This window comes from Diabrotica virgifera, chromosome 5 (assembly GCF_917563875.1).
Source record: "Diabrotica virgifera virgifera chromosome 5, PGI_DIABVI_V3a".
In the NCBI taxonomy this organism is placed as follows: Eukaryota; Metazoa; Arthropoda; class Insecta; order Coleoptera; family Chrysomelidae; genus Diabrotica; species Diabrotica virgifera.
The window spans coordinates 153,816,475-153,830,001 of record NC_065447.1 but is presented as its reverse complement, the minus strand read 5'-3'; the positions used below and the strand labels follow the sequence as shown (position 1 = coordinate 153,830,001).

Below are 13,527 nucleotides of genomic sequence, written 5' to 3'. Positions count from 1 at the left end.
CTTCGTCTTTTTTATGTTGATACTAAGTCCCATGTTCTCGCTATGCTCTCCAATTTTATTAAGAAGGTTTTGGAGGTCTTCTATATTGTCTGCTATTAAGACCGAATCATCCGCATATCGTATATTATTGACCCAGGTACCATTCACTTTGATGCCGCTTTCGCATTCCTCAAGAGCTTCCTGGAAGATACTTTCTGAATATAGATTGAACAGTAGTGGGGAGAGAATGCATCCCTGTCTTACACCTCTGAGAATTTTTTGAGCTTGCGTTGTTTCATTGTCCACCTTGACGACAGCTGTTTGATTCCAGTAAAGAGCCTCTATGCAACGAATGTCTTTTTGATCTATGTCGAGTTGTTTCAGTATATGTACGAGTTTATGATGTTGTACTCGATCGAAGGCTTTTTCATAATCTATAAAGCACATCATTACATCTTTCCTTTGATCGTAGCAGTTCTGAGCTAGCACTTGGGTTGCAACTAGTGCTTCCCTGGTACCCAGGCCTTTTCGAAATCCAAATTGTGAGCAACCAATAACCTTATCGCATTTTGTGGAGATTCTGTAGTGAAGAACTTTGAGGAATATTTTTAAAGAATGGCTCATCAGACTTATCAGTCGGTGCTCTTGACACTTTGTTGCGTTGTTCTTGGCACATTATGCGAAATGAATCCAGATATGCCCTCCTACAAGCCATCCAGCAAGGAAAAATATTTGGAAAGCGAGGTCCAGGAAGAAGAAGAACATCCTGGTTAAAGAACCTCAGAACCTGGTTCAACACAACATCTGTGCAGATTTTCCGCGTTGCTGCAGATAAAGTAAAGATTGCCATGATGATCGCCAACATTCGTCACGGATAGGCACATCAAGAAGAAGAAGTGCAACATATAGTTGGTGCTGCCATATGGCGTAGAGAGCTGGACACTCAAAACGAGGGATATAAACAGATTAGAAGCCTTCGAAATGTGGCTTTATCGCCTTATCCTAAAAATACCATGGACGGCGCAAGTCACAAATGTAGATAAGAGAGTCAACCAAGAACACCAACTTTTCGAAACCATTAAAAAAAGGAAAACGGCATATCTGGGTCACATTATGCGAAACCAAAAATACCAGTTCCTTCAACTTATAATCGAGAATCGAGGGTAAAATTGAAGGCAAGAGAGGAATAGGACGCAAGAAAATGTCCTGGCTCCGAAATATAAGGCAATGGACAGGGACTAACGACATAAAATCTTTGATACACATTGCAAGAAACAGAGAGATAATGTAAAATGTGATCGCTAACATCGATTAGTGGATTTGCATCTGAAGAAGACAAAATAATTTTTCCTTGTTTTTTCCTAATTTTCCCAGAGTATTATTATAGTTAAGTCTATTGCGCCTAATGGTACAAAAGCCAAGTTCTAACCTGTACAAGCCATGGATGTAGTAATTAAAAGGACGTCCACGGAACAGTTCTGCCTTCAGAAAATAATTTGTATACTTTAATTTAGAGAGCAGCGATAAGGGAACGTCCAGGGGGTGGATGCGGCGAGGCCGTAAACGCGTGAACCGAACCGAAATACTTACATGTCCGCACAGCGCCAAGGATTATAACCGAACCGACTACAAGCATAAACCGATTGCAGATCCTAGATTTCTACGCATACGCGGTACGAATGGATTATTATAAGTTTATGAAAATGTACTTAAAACATATAATTTCACCTAAAATAAATGAAAATTTTAATAATTTTATATAAAATAGGTAGGTACATTGACTCCTTCAGACATAATCGTCCCAAATCTTTACATAATTATATGACACTTCGTTAAAAGGCCTTTTTAATAAAGGGGTCGACATAAGTCATGCAACAAATTTGCGTTAAGAGAAAAAATCAAAATGAATTTATTCAAATAAATTACAAAATTGATTTGAAAAAGTGTTACTGTAAGTGTTCAAATTGATGCCCATCTTGATCAGTGCATTCAATGCAACGTTCCGCAACGGGTCCTGCGAAGCGCGTCAAGCTATCGCGAAGAAGATTACGACATTCTTCTTCAATTGCAGTTTTGGAGGCCGGGTGGTCCTTTTGCAAAGGCCGGGTATTTGAGAAGGCCCCACAGGAAGAAATCACAGGGTGTTAGGTCACATGACCGTGCGGACCACTCAACGATTCTTCGTTTGCCTATTCATTCTCCAAAATGGAGATTAAGGTACTCCTGCACATATGCCGCGTAGTGCGGCGAAGCTCCATCCTGCGTGAAATAACGGATTTTCGCGGGTGTTGGATCGTTGTCCATTTGCCCACGTAAATCTTCGAGCATTTTCAGATAACTGGACCATCACGTTACTAGGGCTGGACTCGAGCCAAGCCGAGCCGAGCCGAGCCAAGCTCTTGATAAGCTTGAGCTCGGCTCGAAATTTTGAGCCGAGTTCGAGATAGAATCTCGGCTTGAACATCGAGCTGCAGGTTGAGTTCGTGGCTCAATAATTCGAGCCGAGCCGAGCCGGGCTCGACTGGAATTTATTCCATATTTTACGGACACACTGTATATTGAAACTACATATTTGTTGTCTGAATTATTTATTTTCAAACAAAAGTATGAGTTGTAGCCGAATTAGATGAATTAGAAAAAGTATTAGAGTATGAGCTAAAATATTGACAAGCTCGTTAGGGAAAGCTCGGCTCGTTTCAAATTCAGCTCTGATCGGTTCGCAACAAACCGGCTTGAGCTCGAAGCTCGGCTCGTCAAAAGAGCCGAGCCGAGCTAAGCTCGAGCTTGTGTCCATCCCTACACATTAGTCTCAAAAAAAATTTCGAGAGTGTTGCCTGACTTATGCCGACCCCCGTAGATTGGAATATTTACCATTTATAAAAACAACATATTCTTCTTCTCCTTTTTCCTCTTTCTAAGCAATTCTGCTTGTTCATTGGCGGATTGATACCTCTATGGAAGGTTGTCCATCTTTTGCGCGGTCGGCCGATACTTCTTCTACCGATTGTTGATTTATCTCTTGCTATTTTGACCACACGTGTCTCCCTCATTCTGGTTATGTGGTTATTCCATTCTCTTTTTCAATTTAGTGTCCATTCGTTTATACGTCACACTGTCTTCTGATAGCTTCACTCCTCTTTAGATCACTCAGTGTATTTCCTGTAATTCTTCTCAGTACTCTCATCTCTGCCGTTTCCAGTCGTCTTTGTGTTGTGGCTGTATCGGGTCTGGTTTCTGATGCATATGTCATTATTGGTCTTACACTGGCTTTATAAATTCTTGACTTCATCTCAGTGTTAATATGTCGGTTTCGCCATATATAGTGTTATTAAGGCATCCCGCCAGTCTATTTGCTCTTTGTACTTGATTTCTCACTTCTTTGTTCAGGTCTCCATAACTTGACAATGTAATTCCAAGGTATTTTATTTCCATTACTTGTTCAATACTGAAATCATCAATTTCTATTTTACATCTGATTGGTTCTTTACTGATTACTATTGTTTTGGTTTTCTGAGATGAAATTGTCATATTGAATTCTTTTGCTCTTATGTTAAATATGTGGACCAATCTTTGCAGACTATCTTCATCTTCGGCTATCAATATTGCGTCATCTGCGTAGTAGAGTATTTTTACTTCTTTTTTTTCCATTCTATATCCTCGTCCTTTGTTGACGTTTTTGATGATTTCATCCATGATTGAATTGAAGAGCATAGGATTGAATGAGTCTACCTGTCTTATTCCGCTGCCTATATCTATAGGTTCTGTAAGTTGTCCATTTATTCTGACTTCCATTTTGTTGTTTTGGTAGATGTTTTCAATAGTTTTTATGATATCTAGAGGGACTTCTCTATTATACAGAATATGGATTACATCTTTGAGCCTTACTCTGTCAAATGCTTTCTTTAAGTCAATCAAATATAGAAAATGCTGGTCTATTATACTCTATTGATTTCTCAGTAATTTGCTTTGTGACGAATATTGCATCTGTACACGATATCCAATACGAAAACCTTGTTGTTCATCTGCTACACTTATTTCTCAGGTTATAACTCATTAGGTCTTGTAAAATTTTAGTTGTAAGTTTTAGGGTAGTATTTAACAAGTTGATGCCTCTGTAGTTTTCTGGCTGTAGTACATTCTTTCACGTTTTTTGCTGTAAATTTAAAAAAACCGCTTGGATTGACATGAAATTTGGCACACACATAGCTAACATGTCAAAGAAAAAAAGTGATATGGTGCCGATGTGTGCTTTTGCCCTGGGGGTGAATTTCACCCCATCTCGAGGGTGAAAAAATATATGTCCAAGATAAGTCCCGAAATGGATAAACTGACTTATTTTAAGCAAGTTTTGTTCTATAGAGTTTTTTTCACCAAATTAATACATTTTGAGTTATTTGCAAGTGAATATGTTCATTTTTGAACAAAATAACCACGTTTTTAGACGGTTTTTCACAAATAACTCAAAACGTAAGCAATTTGTCGAAAACATTTTCTTGGCAAAACTATAGCCTACAAAAAAGTGAAAAAACGGTGTATATATTAGGTCTCTACACCCAGCAAAAGCAGAGTTATAGCTAATAAAAAATAGGTTCATATTCGAAAAATTCCAAATACACTCGGGTGCAAAATTAACCGGACACCTTAAAAATGGGTAATTTTTGATGTCTCGCAATTCCTAAACCTGTTGTCCGATTTAAGTGATTTTTTAATACGTTATAGCCTTATTCTTTAACAATACCGTTTTAATAATATTGTTGCTAAACAGGTAAATTTTCATTGTATACCGGGTGTACCAATGAAACTGTGTTTTTTTCTCAAACTTCGCATCGCCCTGTGGAGTATTCTAACATTTACAAAATACTCAAATTTAAACCCAACTATAGCCTCATGTTTTCTCAACATTCTATTTTTTGAGTCATTCGCTTATGTTGGAGCGTTAAAAAGTTAGGTACTTTAACAGTTAGCCATGTTTTTTATCAAAACAGTATGTTTTTAAATAAGCATGGCAAACTTTATGGAGTTATTCTACATGAAAAAATAATGACGGTTTGCTTTATAAACCTATGTCCGCAAATGCTTAATTTCTAAGATAGAGGGTGTTGAAATTTTTCTTATAAACTGACGATTTATTTATTGCTTTAAAACCGGTTGAGATATGCAAATGCAATTTGGTGGGTTTTAAGACGTAGTTATTATACAACTTTTGACATACAAGTTAGAATTTAATATTCACCATTGGCGCACATACGGGTAATATGAGCTGTCATATTACCCGTATGCGCGCCAATGGTAAATATTAAATTCTTAGTTGTATGTCAAAAAATGTGCAATAACTACGTCTTAAAACCCACCAAATTTCATTTGCATATCTCAACCGGTTTTAAAACAATAAATAAATCATCAGTTTGTAAGAAAAATTTCAACACCCCCTATCTCAGAAACGAAGCAATTGCGGACATACCGTTTATAAAGCAAACTGTCATTATTTTTGCATGCAGAATTACCCTTTAAAGGTTGCCATACTTATTTGAAAAGACCCCGCATTGATGAAAAACATGTCTAGTTGTTAAATTACCTAACTTTTTTATGGTCCAATGTACGCGAATGAATCAAAAAACAAAATGTTTAGAAACATGAGGCTATAGTTAGATTTCAATTTCAGTATTTTGTAAATGCTAGAATATTCCACAGGGTGATGCGAAGTTTAGAAAAAAACACAGTTTCATTGGTACACCTCGTATACAATGAAAATTTATCTGTTTAGCAACAATATTATTAAAACGGTATTGTTAAAGAATAAGGCTATAACATATTAAAAAATCACTTAAATCGGACAACAGGTTTAGGAATTGCGAGACATCAAAAATTACCCATTTTTAAGGTGTCCGGTTAATTTTACATTCGAGTGTAGAATAATTCAATGTGAAATATCCAAATAATGAAGCATTCTTGGGGAAAACACATTACAACTTTTTTAAATAGTTTAAAAAAATCTTTATTTCTGTCTTTGTAAAAAAATTTCTAGCATCAAATGTAAGCAAGTTACGCTCAAAATAAAGTTGTTCCCTTTTGTTTTGGCAAAAAAAAAAAACAGGAAGATCACCCCCCAATTAGCAACTTAAATGAAATTAATCATTACGGCTTCACAAGTTACTTTACTTATGTTGTGTTTATATGATCTGTAAGTTTCATCGATTCAAAGTGCTTATTTTTGAAAAAATTTGGTTTTAACATAAAATTTTTAAGAACTTTAATTTTGAAAAAAATGCTTTTTTTCAAAATAACAATAATATTTTGTATTTTTTTGTTTTTCTGTAAGACAAAAATTGGTTAAGACTCGGTGTTTCCAAATTTGCATACACTCGTGATAAGTGACCCGTTCAAGCCCAATTTAACTACAGGTCTGTCAAAAATAAGGACTTTGAACTGATAAAACTTACAGATCATATGACCAATACATACGAGAGGCAAAAACTTGTGAAGTGGTAACAATTAAGTTCATTTGAAATGCTAATTAGGCGGTGATTTTCCCGATTTTTTACCAAAAAAAAGGACCAACTTTATTTTGAGGGTAACTTGTTTACTTTTGAATTTAAAAAATTTAAAAAACACAAAAATAAGCATTTTTTAAACACTTTAAAAAAGTTAAAATGAGTTTTCCCCAAAAAAGTGCTTCGTTTTTTGGTTATGGCACGTTAAAATATTCGATTTGGAATTTGACGAATATGAACCAATTTTTCATTAGCTATAACTCTGCTTCTACTAGCTATAGTAGCCATGTTATATACACCATGTTTTTCACTTTTTTACGTGCTATATTTTTGATACGAGATTTTTTTCGACCAAATACTTACTTTTTGAGTTATTTGCGAAAAACCGTCTGAAAACGTGGTTATTTTGTAGAAAAATTAATATATTTACTTGCAAATAACTCGAAAAGTATTAATTTGGTGAAAAAACTTTATAGAACAAAAGTTGCTTACAATTAGTCATTTTTGCCATTTCCGGACTTATTTCGAACATATATTTTTCACCCCCCAAACGGAGGTGAAACTCACCCCTAGGGCAAAAGCACGCATCGGCACAATATCACTTTTTTCTTTGACTTATTAGCTCTGTGTATGCTAAATTTCATGTCAATCCAAGCGGTTGGTTAAAATTTGGAGGTTTTGCAATGTTTAACCTTTAAAGAACATACTACTGCTTTTATCTCATTTTTTGAATAGTAGAATTAGTTCGCTCGTTCTCCATTCTTCCGGTATTTTATTGTGTTTTATGATTTTGTTAATTAACGTTGTTAATTGTACTGTCATTGCTGTTCCACAATATTTCAGTAATTCGTTTGGTATTCCATCCTTACCTGCAGCTTTTCTGTTCTTTAGCTTTTCGAGCGTATTTCGTACTTCCTGTGTACTTATATTAACGTCTTCATTTGTGGTAATTTCTGGTGTGTCCGGTTCTACCATCATTTGTTCTTCCTATGCGGAGAGCTTTTTTAGATAGTCAATCCATGTATCATTTTCTATGCGTTTTGGTTCTATTAGTTCCTTTACCTCCGTTTTTTGACCTCTTAAAGCGCCATATTTCCTTTTGGAGGCCATAAAAATAAAAAACAACTTATTGTTTACATGAAATATTTTGATTAATACTGACAACTAACATTTATATAAATATTCAATAATTTATCTAAGAGAAAAACTTTTAAATAGAAAGTTGTAGTAAATTAAAAAGCCACATTATTTTTACAATAAATAATGCAATTGCAAAAAGCCATTTTGGACTTTTCGTGGGGTCTTTTGCAACAAAAAATTAACGAAATTGAACTTTCCATAGCTCAAATTGTGGCTTTTTTAATTTACTACAACTTTCTATTTAAAAGTTTTTCTCTAAAATGTGCGAATGAATATTTTTATAAAAAATATTAGTTGTCACTATGAATCAATATTTCATGTAAATAATAGGTTGTTTTTATAAATGGTAAATACTTCAATCTATTAACATGACTTTTTACGAAGTCTCATATACTTATGTAAAGATCTGCAACTATTATGACTGAAGGAGTTAATGCACGACCTGCATACCTATATTATACATATAAGATTATTAAAATTTTGATGTATGTTAGGTGAAATTATAATATGTTTTAAGTACATATCCATAAACTTACAAAAAGAGAGTGTGTGTACGCAAGTAGGAAGTTATACTTCCATTTTTATGATTTTAATGAATTAAATTTTAAATTTAATTTCAAATTTTAACGAAAAATTAAAAATAACTTTAATATTTCATTTTTTATGAACTGGAGCGTTCCAACAATTGAACGGTTCAGGCAAAGAAGGTGATATATCAAAATAATAAGTTTCGAGACAGATGATTTTAAATGTTAAGACTCTCTGCTTAATCTCAATTATTTATCATTCATATCTTCGTAATTAAACAATATCAAATTACACGCCGTATATCAAAGCAAAGTTAGTTATTGTACACCACGAGTACGCTCTAGTAAAATTCGGTACATAATAGTTATTTATGTAGCAAGTCAGTAAAGTGACTCTTTATCGAACGAGTCTGATATTACGAGAAGAGCGAGCGAGGCGAGTAGCAGACGAGTTCGATAAGGAGTATTTACTGACGTGGTGCATACAAAATTTTATCGCCAACATATATTTTTTTAATTTAATGTCGTCCGAACCACTGGGGTTATAAACGACAACAATGGAAAATACATATTAATAAAAATGAAAAGAAATTATAATATTAAGTAAATACATAATGTACTAACAAAAAGTATACCTGAAAAATTTATGATACAATTAAATGTCTTTTATTCCTATTTCCGTTAAAAACTGTATTATGATATTGTTGATATTTGTAGTGTCTCTAAGAAGCTCAGATATGTCCCTGGGAAGGTTGAGTTTACTTCTCGTTTGCTGGTATATTTGACAATCGGTTAAGATATGTTTTATTAATATAAAATAATATTTGTCAGCATAATTTGATATTGGTTTTAACACTTACTTGTAATTTACAATTTAAGAACTTTTCAGATTTTAGATGTCATAATAAATAATTTCATGACAGTAATGACAAATAACTTGCAAGATGGCCGTTTTCGATTTTTAATCGATAGTTATCAATATTGAATAATTACTAAATCGGTAAAGTTTTAATTTATTTTATATGAATATAAAGATTTTATATGAATATAATTACTTTTTGACATAAATTTAATTGATTATTTCATTCATAGGAGATTCTGACCAATAGAAAGCTACAGAAATCTAAATTAAATCGATAATTTTTGATAATTTCCCGTCGTCAAGTATATTACGTCAGATGCCCTTCGTTGCTAAGAAAAAATAGATTCAGTGACATTAATGACAATTAATGTTTTAAATATTATAAAAGTGATGACTTTCAACCGTGAAATATTTATAACAACTGTGTGTTTAATTGTACTAACTTGTACTTACATAAATAAATTACAATAAAATTTTGGTTTTGAACAGTTTTATTCATGAAATAATCGCAACAAATTGCACTCGATCTTTAAAATTAATATAGAATTTTTGCCCTCGTGACACTTTGAAATAATTTCACTCGCCTTCGGCTCGTGAAATTAAAACTTTCCAAGTGACACTCAAGAAAAATTCAATAATTTTAGAGCTCTTGTGCAATTACTACTGATAATATAGCAACTTGCGTATAATATTTTTAATAATTAAAGTAAATAAATTTTAAGTGCACTCAAATACCCGCCATTCGATTACTGCCATCGGCCATTTACATTCAATCTCGGTTAATTTGATTAATCGCGGCAGATAAAGTAAAATTCTTCGTTCAGTACAATAAAGTGCTACTTTACTGCCGCAAATGAGGGCAAATGAGTACAATAATGAATGGCTTTATTGACGGTTGGCGATAAACAATATATTTGGAAATGATACCTACATGATCGCCGACGAAGTAAAACTAACTACCTTTGTTCGGTAAGAAACAATAGGGGCTCGTGTCACCGATGACCCAAAATTAGAATCTATAAAACTATGGTACAGTTCACCGAGAGAATGATTATCAATTCAACCGTCAAACGAACCGGGCAGTAAAGCTACGTCATGCAGTAGAGATTTAAGGTCTCCCGGGTATAGAGTGTAGTTAGAGAAATAAAGTTTCATCTTTAATTTGGCGATATATTTCAATATTGGCGATAGATCCTAGAGCTGAGCCGATACTATACACTCTCTGGTGTTTGTTAAGCATTTATGCACTGACGAAAACTCGTTTATTTACTAGATTTTCTGGAATTGCAGTGATGGCATCAACCTACGTGTACACAACATGAGATAGCACTTTTTTCGCCGGGACCGCGCGGACTTACCACCTTCTTAGCCTGACTAAAGAAATTAAAAGATGTTGTTATTTCTAACTGAAAACGTTCATAGCGGTGATTAATTTATAGAATGATAGCCGAAAACGCTGGCTAATAGAGGGAGCCAGAAACTCATTTTCTGCAAAAATTGTCATAGCACCTTCTTTGCCTGTACCCTTCAATTGCTTTTCCCTTCAGGATTCGTAGAAAATCTCAAAAACGTCAGATTTTCTACACAATTTTAATAGAAGTGTAACTTCTAACGTGCGTACAAATTACACACGTGTTCTTTTTTTCTATATTATTAAGTCCAAAAATATATACAAAAACTATTTAAAAAGTCAATACAACTATAAACTCACTTTTTTCTCTGCTCTCACAGCTTTTAATACACAACTTAATAACCATAACCATAATAATAAAAATGACAACACATTATTTAATCCCAGCCGCCATATTGGATAATTTTTGACATGTCATTGGAATACCCAATCAGAGCAAACGTATAACGTATCTGCGCATAGCACCAAAAATTTGTGGTGAATTCGCGCACATTTACATTCACTCCCAATCGCGCCTAAAAAAGTATAACTTCAATAATCCAAAGGGCTTTTCATCGATAGTCATTTGTTTCGAGCTCTATCATTAGGGCTTACAATACCGGGATTCCGGGATCCCGAATACCGGGATCCCGGACGATATTTTCCGGTATTTGATACAGGTATTTATAATAAAAATACCGGTATTTCGGTATTAGCTTAATTTATAAAAATGGAATTGATGCACAATAAACTTTCTTCTAAGATATTTTTTGCTATTACAAGAAATTATTTTTGAAGATAAACTACCAATATCAAATATCATTGTAAAAAATATTTATTAAACATATTCATTACACATACAAGTCAAGTATATCGCTTTCTAAAAGCGTGAATGTCGTTAATTTAAGGCGAACGGTGATACATATCAGCTTCTACAACCAAATTATTAAATCTCGTGTAACAAATATATAAAATGAGTTCTTAAACTTGAGTTCAAAAATTCTTAAATATTTAAACTTGAGTTCAAAAATTCTTAAATATTTAAAATTAGACTACTTTATTTTATAAATAAGCCGAAAGATTTATTAACCAGAATTGTTTTTACATTCTCAGATCTATTTTTCATTTTTTTGTGTATTGTGGTGTATAAATTAGGCTCACTTATTTTCTGAATTATTAATAATAATTGAAAATATATAGCGGTCTAAATACAGAGTAATCCATATAAAATATTTGTCATAGTAAGTTAATCTTTGTATTAATATATTTTAAAGTGAAATTAATTTACAAATAGCAAATTTCATGAGTAAAAGTACTATCCTATTAAGTATATGCAAAATTTACCCTAGAACCAAATATATAGTTTTTCTATTTGCACATTTTTTGTATCTATCTATTCCTACTCTCTAGGAATGTTATAAACAACATCTACTCATTTCAAAACAAAATTTAATAGGTTTCATATATTATTTAATAACAAGTCGATATAACAACTGAGGATAGTATAAATATAACGCGTATATTTTTGAAGTTATACTTCTTTACCGGCGATAGAGGGTGAATTTTTATACGGTAAAACCTAGCGACCGGGCGCATGCGCATTATAACTTTGTTCTGATTGGATATTCAAATGACATGTCAAAAATTATCCAATATGGCAGCTGTAGCATAGCTGTGGTTTGGACGGTTTTTGGTTATGTCGTTGATTGATAAAATATAGAGTGGTTGTTATACTGCCTTTTTAAATAGTTTTCATATTATATTTTTGGACTTATTAACATGCTTGTTGCATGTCATTGTGGAAGCCCAAACTGTGTGAGTGCGATTTTCAATCGCAAAATTACTGATAAAAACCTATTCGCTCGAAGAGGTAGAGTGTGGAGAACTGTTGTGGATAACATCAATCAACCCGGAACGATTTACGATCTCACTTATTCAAAACTAAAGAATCGGAGAATCCAGTTATTACTGTCAATGATTACTGGTAAGTGTTTTAAAAATAAGTTGATAAAATTTTGGTTCCTACGTTTGAACATAGCCACTTTACACATTGCAAGTAATTGCGAAATTTATAGCACAAGTTCTTGCAGCAAGAACTTCTGCAATCAGTTGCAACTTGCAACTAGATTTCTGCAATAAAATGATTACATGGTACAAGTAATTGCATAAGCTGACATGAAATAGACAGAAACTTTGACCTAACCATAAATTTTAGGTTATGTTGTTTTTATAAATTAAATGTGGTTTTTTAAGTAGAGTTATCAGATATTAAATTAAAAAGGTTAGATTATTGAGAAAATTATAATATGTGTTATATATAACAATTGCAGAAAAAATTGCATGAACATGTTCTATTTAGCTGCAACTTCTTGCAGCAGAACTGCAGACTGTCTCCTTATATGCAATAAACCATTAGCTCATGTGAAGCTCCAGCTACAATTTGCTTAATCCATATTTTATAACTTTTCCTCAGCTTTTCGCTTTCATGTATCACATTGTTGTTAGCATTAATAGTTCTGATTTAAGTCGAGCTGCAATGCCACTTTTTTTGAATAGCGTAGTTAACCATATATTATCTGGTAAAGTATCCAAAAATGTTTCTTACGAACTTGGTGTCAGTGTTCTGCTAACTGCAAATTATATTCATATTTACCAGTTTTACGTGGACTCATTTAACTTTTCTCTATTGTTTGAGAATAGTCCGTTCGCTACAACTTTTCCCATGCGGTACGATTCATTTTCAATCAAATTAAGTCAAAACAGGAAGTGGAACGTATGCCGATGTGTGTAGTATATAGTATACAGTATACAAAATGTATATACACATCGACGTTCGTTTCAATTTATGTTTTGATTTAGTTTGATTGAAAATGATTCATACCGTATGGGAAAAGTTATAGCGGACGGACTGTATCTGCATAAGTATGCTCTACAAACTCTACATAAATCACTCTAATGATCAGCTGTTGCCCAAAAATTATTAAATGAATTGAGTCATTCTTTTTTTATATAATTTCGATTTACATTTAATGTTACATTTATCGTTACATCGAGGTCCCAATTCTCTCATTTACGTTAATTTTACAGTTTTTCTAGTGTATTCTTGGTCAGAGTTCCTCAGTTTCTTCAAAATATTAA

The 13,527-nt window shown here is 33.2% G+C and overlaps 1 protein-coding gene across 1 annotated transcript in view; it reads right to left on the bottom strand.

The window, feature by feature from the left end:
• Positions 1-7,445, bottom strand: part of LOC126885498 (uncharacterized) — a 181,462-nt gene extending 174,017 nt beyond the window's left edge. Inside the window, exons 1-2 of the mRNA XM_050652077.1 lie at positions 7,340-7,445; positions 2,335-2,500 (exon numbers count right to left, since the gene is read on the bottom strand). Of these exons, the coding sequence (XP_050508034.1) occupies positions 2,335-2,500; positions 7,340-7,445 (272 nt within the window). The remainder of the gene's footprint in view (positions 1-2,334; positions 2,501-7,339) is intronic.
• Between the last annotated feature and the right edge of the window lie 6,082 nt (positions 7,446-13,527).